Here is an 18,065-nt window from a genome sequence, read left to right as displayed (position 1 = left end):
ACAGACCTCTCACCGACCTCTTGCTGAGGACAAATTGTTGCTTGGGAGAAACGCTGACGGCACAACTACGAACGTTGAAGCCAGCCGCAATGCACGAACCGGCCCTGCATGCGCACGGGAATCCACCGAACAGCCAACGTGAGTGAAGAAGAAAACGAGGGTGCTCTAGGCCGAGGCTCGCAAAAACTGCCGATCTTCGGTTCTTCTTAATTGCTGTGCGTCGTTCACTTTGGGCACAAGTTCCCCTCTTAATAAACAGTGTAAATAGAACATCGTTTTTGTGAGGCTGCTACATTTGTTACATTTTCTGGTGTAGGTGCGGGGTGGATGATTCTAAACTCCGCGAGAGAATGAAGTCCAAGCCCTGACCATACGGAAGCTGTGGAGCTTACACCGGTGCACCAACGGACAAGTCGTCGTATTCGAGGAGATTCACCAGAATTCGGACCACTTCCCTCTGTGTCAAGGGCATCGGTGACGGAGACAAGGAACGCCACCACCAAGACTAGCCAAGTTGCACCGTCACAGCTCATTGTCAGCCAACCCATCATACCGGAGGTGTTCTATGGTGACCCGTTCGAGGACGCCGAAGACTGGTTGGATCATTTCGAGAGGGTGGCGAACATAAACCAATGGAACGAAGCAGGCAAGTTGCGCAACGTCTACGTCTCTTTGTAAGACGCAGCGTGAGTGTGGTACGAAAACCACGACGCATCTCTGACGTCCTGGGAAGAGTTCCGGTGGCAGCTACTGTGTACGTTTGAAAACAATGATCGCCGGGAAAAGGCAGAAGCAGCTCTTCGTGCACAGAATCAACACACAAACGAGACTATCGCTATATGTACATAGAAGACATGTCCCGCCTGTTCAAGCGAGCTGATCCCAACATGACTGAAGACAAGAATGTGCGTCATCGCATGCATGGGGTAAAGCAAGAGCTGTTCACGGGACTCGTTCTCAATCCGCCACGCACTGTTGCTGAGTTTCGGCCGGAAGCAACAACCAAAGAAACGACGCTGCAGCAGAGATCCCGGCAATACAATCGTGACGTAGCCTGTACATCAGCAGGAGTCTTCTCGGCAAACGTTGTCGATGATCTTGACACCCTGCGAGAGCTCGTCCGGTCGGTTGTCAGGGCGAAGCTACGCGAGCTGCAGTCACTTACTTCACCGGAGCTGTATATTGCAGACGTTTTCCAAGAGGAAATTCGGCAGGCCATACGGAAGCCGCAGAGTGATGCACCACCGACACGGCGCGCGGTAGCTTATTCTGAGGTGCTCAGCCGGCCTGCTGTCCACTGTGCGCCTATCGAGACGCCAAGTACTTACCCACCAACAACACGTAACCCACGCAATAACGTAGAGGCAACTCGCAGCACACATTTTGAGACAGAGACAAGAACTCGGAAAAGCGATGTATGGCGAGATGCGGAACGTAGGCCCCTGTGCTTCCACTGTGGAGAGGCTGGCCATCTGTACCGGCTTTGCCGATACCGTCAAGCTTCGGGGATTTGCCATCAACGCACCATGTCCGCGAAATGGCGAAAGACCGTCCGATATCGAGGAATCCCTGTGCTCACGTCAGAGCTTCGACCTGCATCGTCGTCATCAACCGCGATCCCTATCCCCTCTACCTTGGCGCTCGCCAAGCTCACGTTCCTTCACAAACGCACCTAGGCATCGTTCGCCTAGTCCAAACCCGAGAAACTGAAGTGGGCGGCCTGTGGAGGCGAGGCCACTGGAGATTCAAAATATGAAGATCCTCCACTGCGACACCAGCGTCGATGACTGTCTCCCGGTAAAGAAGTGCAGTAATGAGAAGATAACTTCGGACTTGCCGTTGGTGATTGACGGGCTAGAGCTCATATACTAAGAAGTGAATTGAAAACACTAGTTTTCAGTGCCAATACACGCTTTACAGAACCCCGTCAGAATTGTGACAAGTAGACTTGGTTATAATCTGCAGAATAACGTAAAATAGTTGCAATGAAATACGACTGATACGCACGCGCGGGCGTGAGGAGGGGCATCTCGAATGCGACCGCAGCGCCGCCGCATCCGGATGAATTCTCGCTCGCTCTCCGGCATGCCGATGCTGACACCTCTCCTTCTAACCACCACAGAACACCTGTACACACGGTGTCTGTACACTACCACGCTCGACTGAGCCAATGGCTTCTAAAGTTTAGCTGTCAGAACACCTACTAGTTTGCGCCGTTTCAAATTGAATAGTGGTGGAGACATGAGAAGAGAAACTGCTTGAAACAAAGTTGTACCTAGCGCTACTACTAAACGTCCGGCTAAATTTAGCGTCATTTTAAAACAATGACAAAAATACGTTTGGATTGCGCCGTATTTCTTATTCATCGTTTGAAAACTAGTGAAAACACATTTTAATAACGAGTAACAATAGTTGAACATTTCTCAACAAGCTAACAACACTTTTCATTTTGCTATACGGTCCCCAAGCCGACGTCAAAATGATGACGCAGGCCTCCATTTCATTTCCCTCATTGGCTGTTCGCTTTCCCTCGTCCTTGCGACCGCTGCGGACCGCCCGCTTTTTGACGTCACCGACGGAACGCCTCTGTCGGGATTTGGAATTTGTACGTAATTGCTGATAACATATTTACGTTGACATCTCTAACAATCATTCATATAACATATTTGTTTTGACATATTCATGTTGACATAGCTAACAATCGTTCCCTCTTCCCTTTACAAATGGTGGCTTTATAAAGTTCGAATTAGCCGAAGTCCATTGCTCTTGACTAGTTTTAACCTTAATTAGCTGCATAGTGCGATTGCGATCACATTGAAGGTAAGCCTCGCGTTCAAAATGAAAGTGCTCAGGGCCATGACGCATTTTCTTGCCCTCTAGTCACCCCCTTCCCCGCGTATCTTTCAGCGCTCTCGCTGGCACGAAAGCAGAGATTAATATGTTGATTTCTACGTGAGGTCTAACGCCCCAAAACCACCATATGATTATGAGAGATGCCGTAGTGGAAGACTCCAGGAATTTCGACCATCTGGGGTTCTTTAACGTGCACCAAAATCTGAGCACGGAGGCACACAGCTTTTGCGCCTCCATGGGTAATGCAACCGCGGCATCCGGGATTCGATCCCGCGACCTGTGGGTCAGCAACCGAGTACCTTAGCCAGTAGACCACCGCGGTGGGGCACGAAAGAAATGAGAAAGCACTTGACGCGTGAGATAAATCCGCGTAACTCTACTCTTATTTTTTTTAACGGCAGTTCATTCATGAGGCAAAAAGCTCTTGGAGTGAATACATTCGATGATTGCTCGAAAAGTGTTGCAAGGTCTCTGCGAGTGAAAAAAAAAATGCGTCCTTTTTAAATGCGTTGTTAGGAAAAAAACTTTAGACAAACAATACGGGTTTATATAACATTATCAGAAATAATGGTTCAGCTAGTACTCGTTACTATCTTTAATTCGTTAAAACTGACACAAGCTTATCGGTAGTTTTTGAAGAGATGCAATGATTCGGGAATGAGTGCTTTGATGGATGCGTAAGCATCCACAAGTGGCTTCAAATTAGATTTATCAATGTGGGTAATTTTGTATGTGTAATCAACGTTATTCTATCTTCTATTAAAAAGAACTGACTTCTTGGCGCTTTTTTTTTTCTTTGCGTCAAAAACAAGCTCAGTTATTTTTTTCTTCATAACATTTTCATTTAGCATTTCTTATGCACAACAGCAAGTGACTTGCAAAGGTTATGCACGAGCACTGAAATATGATGCTTCTTTTTGTAAAGATGTTTGTTTTCATGCGGCTTCTAGTGTATATAGTCTCTCCCCAATTCATTACTTTTTAGATAATCCTACTTTCTTTTCGGATTTCAGTGTCTGAAAGAAGGAATGATTGTACGACAACAGCTTTGTTAAAAGCTGTGAGAAGGCTAGTTGTGGATAGCATGGTGACAAGAATGGAGAACTATCCGGTCTTAAATACGATTTCCAAGAAAGATCTTTTTAATCCAATTCCTAGATTGGCATCTGGGAGTCGAACAGCCAGACGTGGTCACGGGCAGGGAAGCGGGGACATGATTAATAATTATATATCAGTTTTCAACTACACCTGGCCACCCGAGTGTGGGGCTAAGGGGAATTTTCCTGAAATGGTTTAGACGATTTAGTACAACGTATTAGACCATAAAGCTACTCCGAAGGATCAGTTGCAGAGTGCAAATCATTTGCATGCTGCAGACATGCGAATCGCTACAGATCTCAGTGGCGCAGCCGAACGAGTTTTCAGCGTCCCGCTTTCATTCTACCTAGCAGCGTTACATGACAACATGGCTATAGGCGCGCGTAGGCCTGTTCTTCTTCATGGAGGCGAACGTTGGTCGCAGCAACCCCCTCCCTACTACACTTCCGCTCAGTGCAGTGAGGGTCGGGCTCTCGTCAACGTCAGGATCGACGCGCCTAAGCTTGTAACTTGATGCACCCCTGCACGCACAACCACGTTAATTGGTCCGATGGTCGTTCTCAAACGATTATTGTTCGTCCGCGTACGTGCACCTTGCCGTTTGCAGATTGTCAGCGCGTAATGTGAGATGGGCTATGTGTGCTCACCTGCTCCACTAGTGTATCTCAGGCTGCACAGTAGAATAGAGTGACAAAATGGCTGGTAGTGCTTCGGCACCTGTCGGAGCATATCTCAACCACTCCATCATCTGTTTAGCCTCCGCTTGCCAGACACGGCTCCGCGTACTGATAAGACAGTACTGTGAAAGAGGACAAGATATATCCGTAACTGCCTTGATACAATGTGCACATCGCGTTATCTATGGTGCGAATTATATGATTATTTTATAACCTAAGCGGTAACAAAATGTCAAAACCCGTTTCAGGATACTCCCTTTAACAAGGACATTCGTGGCCAAAATTGAGTGTTAAAGAAAGATGAATAACTGACTGAGTTCGAGGACGAGCATATAAAGTTCATGTTCATATCGCTCGAAATTTGGCGTACTTGTTCTTCACTTTGGTCATGGTCTTTTCGGTAAAGCACAAAAATCTGTTTGATTGATGATTTATATATATATTGTGATGGGGCGAGGTCTAGGCTTATAGGATAGCGTCCACCGAGAATCGGCAGCCGAACAAGATGTCTGAGTTGCCTCTCGCGCAAGCGCCTAACACACAGGCGCCTTCTTCATCTTCGCAAAGTGCCACGCTTGCTCCTGTCGATGATGCACCGTAACAATATGATTATGAGAGACGCCGTAGTGGAGGAATCCGGAAATTTCGACCACCTGGGGTTCTTTAACGTGCACCCAAATCTGAGCACACGGGCCTACAACATTTCCGTCTCCATCAGAAATGCAGCCGCCGCAGCCGGGATATGAACCCGCGACCAGCGGGTCAGCAGCCGAACAAAAATCTGTAACTGAGGGACAAGGTTAACTGCAAAAGCAAACAAAGATATTCGTCTCTCATTGAGTAATTTAGTTTGGATGAAATTCCAACCAAAGTGATTCGCAATTATGGATATAAGTGAGCTCAGTTATTCGCTTATAAGAGGTATGTAGACAGATAAGTTGAAGACAGCTGCCAACGTGATCGCTTATAAGAGGTATGTAGACAGATAAGTTGAAGACAGCTGCCAACGTGATTGCTGATTTTTTCGAGGGGGTGGGGGGGTGGGGCTGGGCTATAAGAAGAGAAACATAACTTGCATTGACGTCATTGTTGTCGCCATCTTCAGGTACCAGCTAGTCAACATGCTACACGATTTCTTGCTCGATCACGCGGAGCAAGAAATGGTGAAATCTGATTAAAACCGGTGCCCCTTCCAATTCTGTGTGTTCCCCCTTGACACGGCTGGGATGGCGAATAGAAGGAAGCGCGAATAGCACAAAAGAATGCGAGGGGTGAACGAGTCTCTGTTGTCCCTTGCACTGGTACTCTCAAATGCGTCAAAAAGTCATAATGGCCGCCATCTTCAGGTACCCAGCACAGAGAATCCATGACGTCACGAGCAAGTTATGTATACAATCTTTTCGCAACGTGGCCAAGCCATATCTGTAGAGACAGCAACTATTGGAAAAGAATTAGTCGCAGTCTCCCACTACGACGTGCTTCATAATCATACCCTGGCTTTGGCACGTAAACCACACCATTTGTTTTAGTATACTGTGCTCTCCACTTTCAGCTGTCAAGAGTGTTATGCAATGCTGACAGCCACACGCCTTTACGTGACCAGGAAGTGTGAGTAGTACGTGAGATGTGTGGCAGCGAAATACCCGGAATCGTCTTTTCTGCCTTATAATGTATGAATGTTGTGCAACCGTAAAGTAATTCTTGCACAGCAAGTACGCCACGACTGACAGGCAGCGTGGGCTGACTTGATACGATGAATACCTTGTGACATACCCTCCGAGAAGACTCGCTCTTGGATGTTCAGTAACAATGCTTGTAGTAATAGCTGTGAGTAGTAATGAAAGATCTAGAATTGCGACAAGAGGGACCCGCACCTCTTGTGACCGAAAACATTTGAGTTCAAATATGGCGCCATTATGTCACACGCCATTATGTCGCAACTGACCAGTAGCGGCCTCTAAACAAGCTTTGATTAAACTAAAGGCTATGGCACAGAACACCTACCAATTGCTATGGAACATGGCATCCGAGACAGTGAGCACGTCAATAGTTATAGCGCGAGAACAAAACGACGAAAAAGAGACAAGAAGGACACGAGCGCTAACTCTGTCGTCGTTTTGTTCTCGCGCTATAACTATCGTCATGCCATACCAAATAGCCCAAGCTGCCACACTTCTAAGTGAGCACGTGGCAGGCGCTGTGCGCCCAAAATTTCGGAGGCCATGTATGGAACATCACCATCAACGTATCGTCATTGCCCCCTCGACCATACGAATGGCTTCCGATAACGCAGTGGCCATGCTGTATCGGTGGAGTGTAGAGAGGCAGAGCTAGTGAGCTACATAATTGTTTGTGTATGCTCCAAACTTCTCGCCGAATTATTATAAGGTAAATACGTCCACTTCCTTTGCCGGAAGAGCGAACTGCTTCGATGCAGTGCGCTCTAGCCGGCGACTTTTTTTAAATAACACCGCATGCATTCCATGCCTTGGCTTTGGCAAAAATGATATTTTGTGCTCCCGCTCTGCGGAATCCTGTCGACAAGGTACGACGTTAATTGGGCTAGCATAACTCTTACGCAACGGCACGTTGCTACTGCTTGCGGACCCGCATTCGAGCGCGTTTTTTCTTCGGCGCGACTGTCGTTCTATTCTAGATTTTCGCCTGGCGTTGCGACGACACGCGGTGCACGTGAAACGAAGCACGCGACACGGCACACGTAGGTGCGAACTAAAAACATCATGACGTCCATAGGTCTATCGGCGGCGAGAACTTTGCGCCATCTCGTGGTAAATGTGTAAACAATATTTTGTGGCATTGACTTGCCTCAAATACGCTGGTGGGCGTGATCTTGGCTGAGCTTGAAGGTCAAATGCACGAAACGAGGCGTTTTCGGGGTTTTTTACTTAGAGCAGTGTGGCGGAATGAGCGAATCCATTCCAATTTCATACCAGGGAATTTGGACTTGTCGCAATTCTTTTTTTTTTTTCAATACCTCGGAATGAAAAAAAAAACTTAGCCCATTCCCATTCCGGGAATGGCCGGGCTGTTCCATTCCTGTAATTCCTCAATGTAGGAAATGCATATTGACAGTTTTGTTGAGTTGAGAATGAACACCCCATAAAATTGGTGTCACGAGATTCGTTGAGAACTGCAAAAGTAGGCAAAACAAGTTACCATGGTCGATGGATATCTTGGCGGCATATCTCGTGCAGTATAAAACCACCCTACTAATTCCCATAGGAGCAGTTCTTCCACTATATATAGTATTTGCATGGTGAGCATGCATGTTTGAAAGTTTGTGGTGTTTTAATATTATTTAAGCTTAAATTTGTTAGTGCTGCAATGACGACATCGCATATGCTTATGCTGACAAAAGTAGCGTTCAAGAAGACTAAGCTGTTTCGTCACGCGTACGAAGAGGCCGTGAATATAGAGAAAACTAATATTTACTAAAATTTCGTTAATACGAAACCTTCGAAATCTGCTGGTATTAGTAGGAACAGTGCACCACTGCTCGGGCACCTTGTGCCTTTGCATCGAATACCCGACACTGAGCCGCACTGCTCGTCAGCACTCACGCTTGTTAAGCGCGTCTCGCAGGTTTGGGTGGGGTGTGGAAAACTTTCTGTATTCGCCTGTGCACAGCTATGCAATGTCTTCCTTGTCGCGAAGGTTACTTACGTGTGTCAGGTGGTGGTGGTAGTGGTTAGAAGAAAAAGAAGATGCTTGATTTCTGCAACCAAGTGATATTTGTTCAAACACTTCTAGATGCTTTAAATGCTAATATACTCGAGATCATACCATCTGACAAACCAATCGGCCAAGTGCAAAAAGAATTTGATGATATCTTCCCAATGAATGCTAAACACTTGCCCTCTAAATATTTGATTGGCTTATTAGAAGAACACCTGTCTCAATTAGGTACTAATATAGTAATTGTAACGGATGCATCTATGAGTGGCTAGAAGGCAGGTGTGGGTATTTTTTATCTCTCATTATTCTGGTCTTTTTCATTACGCCTCCCAGATTATACACCAATATTTGAAGCGGAATTAACGGCTGTTATACTAGCTCTTCGGAAACTTCCTGCGACTCATTCGACAGCTGTGATAGTGATTGACTCGTATTCTGTGTGTTCATTTTTATCATCGTCGTCGGCATCAGCAGTGCTAGAAACTTTTAAATCATTGATCCCAGCAAACTTTTGTCTAGTGGGAATGATATGGGTGCCAGGTCATTGTAGTATACTTATAAATGAGATGGCTGACTCACTCGCGTGAGCATCCCTTGATCTACCGATTGTGTCAATCATGCCTCTTGCAGATTATGTAACAGCAGCGAGGTTCAGAAAACTTTCCCTTCTTGAAGACTCATAAAATATTACGATACCGAGTCCAGATTTCTCGCACCTGCACTTCACTTGGAATAATAAATGGTGTCCCACGCGTAAATTGGAAGTCTCTATAACAAAATTAAGTTGTCATGTACCACCTCTTAATTTCTACTTAAACAGGTCTGGTCTGGTGCCATTCCCTCTGTGCTCAAGCTGTAATGAACCGAAACTTATCGACCATTTTCTTCTCACATGTCACCGTTTCAAAAATCAAAGAAAAATTGTGTCGAAATTTTATTTTAAAAACTAGGAAGATCACTTACTACTCCTAATATTTTGTCTTTCGAGGCTGCTTCATTAGGACACAGCGACAGGAAAATCTGTGGGGCTCTTTGCGAATTCCTATGTAACACAAGAAGATGACCTTGCTGAGCCATTGATCAGCTCTCGATTTTTACTAGCCAATCTAACATTTATTATTTAGCTATTGCACTGTAATGATTTAATCTTCAAAAAAATTTCATATAACGATTATACCTCAGAGATTCAACAAATTCTAGCCCCGCCGCGGTGGTCTAGTGGCAAAGGTACTCGGCTGCTGACCCGCAGGTCACGGGTTCAAATCCCGGCTGCGGCGGCTGCATTTCCGATGGAGGCGGAAATGTTGTAGGCCCGTGTGCTCAGGTTTGGGTGCACGTTAAAGAACCCCAGGTGGTCTAAATTTCTGGAGCCCTCCACTACGGCGTCTCTCATAATCATAGGGTGGTTTTGGGACGTTAAACCCCACATATCAATCAATCAACAAATTCTATTGTTTCTCTTCTTTCCCTTTTTTTTCACATTGTGCCAAATTAATCCCACCAAGTCAAAAACAAAGTAATCCTATTCCCCTAGCCTGGATAACCTAAAGGCATTGACTTGCATTAACCACCGGCTTCTTGGCCAATCCCCTTTATTGGGTGAGAGCCACAAAAGAAAGGATCAAGCAAGCAAGCAAACCACGTAGGTAGCAAGGCGCAGCACCTATGGAACATGTACCAAACTGCTTCTAAGACCAGGTTTTTCATACGGTATTTGCCCCTTTTGTGGGAGTGTCGTTTCGACAGCACCCAGAGTCCTTGACGGACGCACACAGTGTCTCTGCAAGAGACCTCAGCACACTCGTAACAGCAGGCATGCTAGTTTTCTCTTTGTTCACAAAATGCGTTTCGAAGATGGCAGAGGTCACTCATGTCAGTACAAATCTGGTGTGACATCCCGACAACTGCCGTTGCTTCTCCTATTCTGAAATGTCAGTTTTTCTGTGCAAACGATTTGCCTAGATTGCGAGAGTGAGCATTCAGCTACACTTTTAGAAGTGAATTAAAATATATTCTACACGTTTGTTGTGTCTGACTCTTCGTGTGGAGGGTCTTTACATACAGAGGAAACCCACAACAGGCTTGGGATAGCCTCGAAATTTGTTGTCACCACCCCTTTAAGTGCTAGGCTTCAAAGAGTGGCTACACTAACTTCATATTACCATCATGGACCAGGACTAGAGTTATCATCAGAGAAGTGCTCACTGGTTGCCTTCACATGCGCGGTGTCATGGGCCTATATGTCAATAAAGACAGTGGACTCTCTATCAGCTATGATAAGACCCACTGCTTTTTGGGAGTAATAATAGGCCGCGACTTGTCCGGTATACTCAAATCACCTGTATGAAAAGGAACCTCTCAATCACCTCCCATGGGCTAAACTTTCTTGCAGAAAAATTGTGCATCTGTATGAGTGATGCTGCAACTTTAGCTTTTTTGTTCCTCGATTTCATGCAATGCACCATATCTGTGCTATTCAGGACCCAAAGAATAAGCATGCATGTCCTCTAGTTGCTTCAAGCTGAAGCGCTGAGAATATTCCTTGGCCTTTCGAGATGCGAATCTTAGCAGCGACTGTGCTCATTGCGCATGATCACCCTACCACAACATACGTTCGCATCAATACTTCAAGAAGTTCTGACACAAAGTTTAGACATTTTTATAATATTGCTTAATATACATTGATGTTGGTATCCCTAAAAAGGGTATTGTGGTGCCTTGGAATGCATAAAATTAATTTTTATATCACTGCATTAATAAAATGACTTTTGGTTTTGATATTGAGGGTGCAGTCTCACGGTGATGTGTCAACACAGTATGATGTAGGTCAAAGTAACATGGCAAAAGCAAGTCATGATGTCCTAGCATCAGCTCTGTCATCTGCTGTCAGTTGCACTTGGTGCACGTAAACAATGATGAATATGAATGCCTTGCTGTCCAGGGACACCGATAGTGATTCCGACATAGATTTCAGCTTCATGCAGGACAAAGAGTTCTCAAACCCTGGGAACTGTGCTGACTCTTTATGACAATGTTCATTGCAGTTAGGCTGACATACAGATAATGGGTAGCGAAAACTTTAAATTCAAACTAAAACTTTTATACGAATTTCCTAGTTTGCGCCACGACCATTTACTCACTATTGGCAGGCCGTACCTTGCGGCGTGAGAGGTGATGAAATCTGCGACCTCATTTGATGTTTAAGCCTTATGTTTGAGCCAGATGTTCGAGCCTGATCCAATGCTCGTGATCGCGTTCTGCATTTCCACTATGCGGGGATCGGCGTTAGTCCGTGAAAATATAGCTTGAAGTAGCGAAAGGCAATCTGTGTACATGTGGACGTCTTGAGCAGTGGGGTGATTTCTTAGCCAATTTAGCGCCTCTGCAAGGGCCACGGCCTCAGTACAGAACGCACTTGTGGCTCTTGATACCGAAAATCTCCCCACTGCCGCCACAGAACTTTATGTCGCAGAAGAAGGCTGTGAAGGCGCTCCTGCGCTTCTCGCATTCATCCGGCCTCTCTAAACGACTGTGATCGAAATGCCCTGCATGTGTGTGCATGTGAATTTTTTTTTCTAATTAATTTTACATCTCTCTATCTCCATCTTCTTTTTGACCCTTATTTTCCCACCCCTCTGTACATGGTAGCAAACCAGTTTCTTCTAGGTTAACCTCCCTGTCTTTTCTTTTTATTTATTTCTGTCTCTCTCCTGGTTCCAATGTGTGGAGAGCGTTGACAGTGCATTCCAATGAAATGAAAACTGTTCATTTTGTCAAGCCTCCAAATTGTGTCGGCACTTCTTTCAGACGTTTCACTCAGATTTCATGTCATCACCTTGATTCTCTCCCTCTACTTCTAGGCTGCACTGTGAACTTAGCAATATAATGGGTGCTCATCATAGAGTTCTAACGTCGAACTTCGTGCCTGCAGTAACACCACCATTACTGCTATTGGGCTTACATCTCTTTGAAGCCCTCCTATCCATTCTAGAACTAAAAAAAAAACAGTTGTCATATTTAACCCCGGAAGAAACCATGCTTCTGTGCTGTTTAAGAAACAGTATACACATTCACGTTTACATGGACGACTCAATTTCCTCTGCAAGCTCAGCAGAGGCAGTGATTATGCCTGCAAAGTCTACTGCCATGAAATTCAAGACATCACATTTCACATCTTCTGCACAACTTGCCATCCTCCATCCTGCTCCAGAGTTCGTGAACCTTCACAAGCATGATCAATCATCTCTAACTCCAAGGCAGCTTTCGTTATTGATATGTGGGGTTTAACGTCCCAAAACCACCATATGATTATGAGAGACGCCATAGTGGAGGGCTCCGGAAATTTTGACCACCTGGGGTTCCTTAACGTGCACCCAAATCTGAGCACACAGGCCTACAACATTTCCGCCTCCATCGGAAATGCAGCTGCCGCAGCCGGGATTCGAACCCGCGACCTGCGGGTCAGCAGCCGAGTACCTTAGCCACTAGACCACCGCAGCGGGGCAAGGCAGCTTTCTTATGTCGGTATTTTCTTATTAATCTAATGATCAATTAGTTCCTGTTGTCAGACTTATTCACTACCATGCAATCTGGAAAAAACATCATAGTGCTGAAAAAACAAGTAGTACTGTATTATTGCAGCATCTATGGTAAGAACTGTGCAAATGAGGCTGCCCGGTCTGCCCATGATGGTGTCCACCCTACAGTTATACTGTTATTGAAAACCAATAAATCTAGGCTTTTTTCTCTGGCATGTTAACTCAAACTTCTTCAGTAACACTTGGCAGAATTTTATAACGCTAGTCTACAGAGCTTGGATACCGATTCCCAGCTCTCTTTTTTCTCCATCTCTTTTTTTCAACAGTAGTACCTCAAGCTGTCGTGATGCTTCTGTGCCACCTGGGGCTTAGTGTGGCCCTCGTGAATGCCTTCTCTTTTCTGACTGGAATGGCCAACAAACCTATGTGTGATAACTTAAGAGTACTGAACACTGGGCGAGTTGGTAATTCATAACTACAAAACTGCAAAAAAGCGACAAGAAACAGAGAAGGCGCTTGTGTGTGTGCCTTCTCTGTTTCTTGTCACTTTTTCACACAGTTCTGTAGTTATGTGATAACTGTAGCTGTAAAGAAATAGTTCATATCTGCAAGTGGCTTTGTTTTAGTCTGCCCATGAGAGAACCTTCAATATGTTATACAAACTTTATAATCACTCTTTCTCAAAGGAAATAGCCCTGGTACTCTGTTCAAATCCGTTCTCCGCTCAGTAGGCATTGAAAGCTTTGTAGTGCATAGCACTTTAGGGCTGGCTTCTCATTTGTAGATCTCAGGTGGTGTGATCATTCTCACAATCAAGTGCTCAATACAGGCCTAAAACGTGGCTAGCGATCCTTAAAATAGGGTTACAACAAAGAAACAAGGTTTAAAATAATATAAGTGACAGAAATAACCAAGAAGTAACTTCAATAATTCATTTCAAATCTTTAAAAATGATTCAATAAAGATGCAGCTGACACCCGAGCCGTGCAAGTGAGGGGTTCAGTGTCTCGCCGAGCGAGCTATTGCTCCTCCCACCGATGCTTTGCTGGCATCATCGCTGCATCCGAAGGAGGAAAACAACCTGATGAGACTCGCTGCAGACGACATGTATCTGAACTACCATAACAAGCAATAACTTTATTGATGAAGTTCAACAAAATGCAGTGCCTTGTCGCGCAATGAGTTTGCAAATCTCCCCAAAAAGGTTTTACTTGTGCCTGGGAAACTGTACATGCTTACCTCAAACACTAAGGTCATCGGCAATTTGATAAATGGAGCAGTGGAAACTCTGCGAACGGGAATCGCTGGGTGCCAGTACTAGGCACTTCGTCAGATTTCACAGTAGTGCAGCTGCATTTAGCGCAGGATTTAGAATTGCACCAACCGCTACACAAGCTTTTCAAGGACATCTGGGCTTAGAGACAGACTTTAAACAATGTTGCAACCTACTTCACTTTTTTCTGTTTTTTTTTTCTTTTGTTGTAGTGCCTCCTTTCTGTTCTTTGATTCCCCTTTCCCCACCAGACTTTGAGTAAGGTCATTCTCTTCTTTTGTTCTTTTGTGGTTTTTTTTCTACACACTGGTACCACTTTAGCTCGGTGTTATTAGGATAAATTGTGGAAAATGTTCAGCTGGGAAGGGACTAACTTACAATTGGAAATGGACCATACCTAGTGGGAAGTGGATTAATATTCACTGGGAATTCAGCCAATTATAGTGAGACACTGGTGTATACTAATGAATACATCAGTGATGCCATTGCACACACCGACAATGCTCTAGTATTTGCACATGCTTGTCTGAAAATTTCCCAAGAAAGCCAGGAACACCACTTCTGTTACTGTTAGATGCACTTTTCGCCTGAAGCTTTCGTTTTTCTTTGGTCACCCTCTCGAAAAGTTTTTCAAGAGACTGTGCTCTTTTTACAGAGGCAAATGCTGTGTTGTTCATCACGTGGATGATGTGTGAAGTGCAAAATTTTTAAGTGTGAATACACTTTATAAGCGACCCCAAACCATCCACCGCCGTCGGCGGCGTCCGCAGTCTTCTCTCTATCTTTAAAAGAAAGAGGACTTGGCGGGCTGCAGCGCGACGCTCTACCGAATAAGCCACGGACGCGACGCTGATATCGGTGTCAGTAACGCACCTTATACCCCCTCCCCCTTCGCTCGCTCTTCCGCTCTCCTCGCTCGCTGCAGCTGCGCACGCACCCCTCTCTCTCGCGCGCCCGCCTTCTCTCTCAGTCTCCCGTCGAGAGCGGGTCGTGCGATGGATGTCCCGGAGGCAACGCTACCATCAACAACGAATGCAGTACAACCGAATGCCAGCACTGCACCCGTCGTTGGAGGTGACGGTACCGCGGTGGTTTCGCCGACGTTGGAAGACAAGGCGGCGCTGCGAAGGGCTCGTGAGACCGAACGTAAGCGGGCGAAGCGTGCAGCGGATGCCGAACTGCGTGCTCGCGAGGCCGAGTGCAAGCGGGCGAGGCGTGCAGCGGATGCCGAACTTCGCGCTCGCGACGCCGAGGACAAGCGGGCGAAGCGTGCAGCGGATGGTGAACTGCGGGCTCGCGAGGCCGAGATGAGGCGTCAGCATCGAGCCGCGAACGCGGCCCAAGAAGCGGAACGACAACGCAAGCGTCAGGCGGAGAAGGGCGATGAAGGCCGGGGTCAAGACGCCGCTCGCAATCGTCAACGGCGAGTGGACGTTCCCGAAGCCGTTCCAGCCAGTGAATGTGCCACGCGGGAGAGGGTGCGAGCCCTGGACTTTGCTCGTCCGGACGCGTCGTGAAGTGTAAATAAATAATACTTCGTATATAATGTATCTGTGTACAAATGCTTCATGACAAACAACACTTAAGTTCATTAATTACACTTTAATCATCATCATCAGTAATAAAACTCCCAAGCATTTCCCCGAGGGTGAACATGGTTAAGTGAGAATGCACGGGGTGATGCTATGAGGGGGAGTAAAGTTAAAATCCGTTGGCATTCGCCAGTGAGTTAACGTAAACTCCCCTGTGTGATCAAATTGCGATTCCCAGGAACCATTACATCATAAAGGCACCATAGTGTGATTAATAAATATAATAGTGCAAATTAATAAATAACCTCATAGCATCACTCCGTGCATTCGCACTTAACCATGTTCACTCTCGGGGAAATGCTTGGGAATTTTTTTTCTGCACTGCTAGCCTTGCTGTAGCTCTATCTGGTGTGACAATCAATGGCATGATGCACATCACTGATCTCAAACCCTACAACTCTCTACTCTTCAGAGAGATCAAATGACACCGAGATTTGCATCCAAGCTTTTGCAATTGGATGCATTGTTATGATACAGCATACATTTAAATACAGGCTAAGCAACAAATTCTAAAAAAGTGTACGAAGTGGGATATCTGTGTTCAGAGTGCAAGCTGGTCTTAGTCTTGGGTCTCTCAATGCTCCATATATCGTTTCTCTTGTTTGTGTGTCACATGTTCCAATATTATGAGCAAATGGTAAAACTGTTTTGTTTTTGCACATGAAAGTCAAATTATCTTGGCATAATTATTAGATAATAATCCAGAAATGAATTGTTAAAGTTAATGTGACATTTCAGTCAGTATTTGTTTTGTTAAAATGGTTGTGCTCAGTGTAAATTACTGCTTTTACAAGATAATCACTCTACTGCAGCACTACTACTTATTGTTTTTTACCATGCATGACTGACCATCTATATTTAGCTTTTTTAGCATATGCAACATCATGCACAACCCACATAGGGCCAAGTGCAGTGAATTAAAATTTTTTATATCTTGTGCAGATGACTCATCATCAAAGCCAAGTAGGGAGGATGCAAGATTCAAGAGTGGCGGTAATTGGGGCTGGTGTCGTTGGCCTGTCAACAGCCTTGTGCATCCAGAACAACATTCCTGGCACTTCTGTTACAGTCATTGCTGACCGTTTCATTCAAGACACACTGAGCTTTGGTGCTGCTGGCTTCTTTCGCCCAGATGAAAATATAGGGCCTACACTTGGCATTACAAGGTACTGCTCTTTATCCTGCCAATTAACATGGGCTCATTACATCTTCATCAAATTAAACTTACACACTTACTGATTCAGCCTCACTTTTAAAGGGAAGCTCCTGCTATTTTTCTTAGTAATTCATTCAGCCTCCTTTACTGGTCAATTAGGTCATACTTTTCGAATGACTTTAGCGGGAGTTTTTATTGTTTACTCTAAAGGTCGGAATGTGAACTCCTAAAATGTGCCATCTTACAGGTCAACATAGCATGGGCGCAAGATCAGCAGTGCTATTTACAACATCTTTTAAAGCTTCCTAAAACAAGGTATAGGGCTCTAATGGAGTGACTGTGTTCTGTTTATCTGCTCCATGAAAATGTCGGTGGCTGTATTGAGCAAGCCTCGCCACTTACCTTCAGTGCAATTTGAAATTAAGAGCTGTCTTTGACAAGCTTAGTGAGCCAAGTAGCTCCTAGCAGGTATGTGCTACAGATATTGGGCATGTCCCACCACTCACTTCTGGTCTGTCAAGCTTTATGAATTTGAAATTTTAAGCAGTTTCATTGACTTGACATCAAGAAGACGGTTAAATACTAAACAGTGTAGATGGTAGCAAAACTACTACTATAGAGCAAGGTCAAGCAATGAAATAACAATATGGTTTTATCAGCTCTACTTTTTAACCCTTTGTGGTTTTTTGGTGGGCTCTGACAGCACAATACAGTCACAGAAGTTCGTGGTTGAGTGGTACTGGACAAGTTCTTTTTGTACCACGCATGTATTTTCTCACTAAATTTTGTGCCATCTGAAAAAAAGTAAGTAAACTTCTCTTACTTGGGCTTCGAGTCTTTCAGTTTCTGACTAGAGTGGGCAGAAGGTGAAAAAAGGTTTTGGACCGCAAAGGTTTAACCAGTCTTCCTGACAGAAGGTCGGTGATTGAGCATCTAACATTATCACATTAAAACATTTAGCCATTCTAGTCATAATCTGGGTTTTATTTTCACGAGGCTACATGCCATACCCACTCATTCAATAATAATGGACTCAGAAGTCAGTTGTGCTCTTATGTACCTGATGACACTATAGATGCCGGTGGTTTATTGTCCCTTAAAATGCTAATCCAGATTTACTTGCAGTCATAGGTTGGCAAAAAATTTGTAGCTCACTCAAACTCACCAGAAATATATTTTGCT

At 45.1% G+C, this 18,065-nt stretch overlaps 1 protein-coding gene across 3 annotated transcripts in view; it reads left to right on the top strand.

Annotated features, from left to right (window-relative positions):
- Window positions 1-1,579: 1,579 nt before the first annotated feature.
- LOC119177257 (D-aspartate oxidase) overlaps window positions 1,580-18,065 on the top strand; it is a 60,234-nt gene continuing 43,748 nt past the window's right edge. For 2 of the 3 annotated variants that reach the window (XM_037428699.2, XM_037428698.2), the window contains exons 1-2: window positions 6,821-7,016; window positions 16,670-16,893. In XM_037428699.2, the coding sequence (XP_037284596.2) occupies window positions 16,670-16,893 (224 nt within the window). In that variant the 5' untranslated portion in view covers window positions 6,821-7,016. Of the gene's footprint in view, window positions 1,590-6,820; window positions 7,017-16,669; window positions 16,894-18,065 lie in introns of those variants that run through there. The other variant, XM_075878339.1, reaches the window with a different exon arrangement.

The sequence above is a fragment of the Rhipicephalus microplus genome, chromosome X, assembly GCF_043290135.1.
Source record: "Rhipicephalus microplus isolate Deutch F79 chromosome X, USDA_Rmic, whole genome shotgun sequence".
Classification (NCBI taxonomy): Eukaryota; Metazoa; Arthropoda; class Arachnida; order Ixodida; family Ixodidae; genus Rhipicephalus; species Rhipicephalus microplus.
The sequence above is the reverse complement of the archived record's forward strand: the minus strand, read 5'-3'. Positions and strand labels throughout refer to the sequence as shown.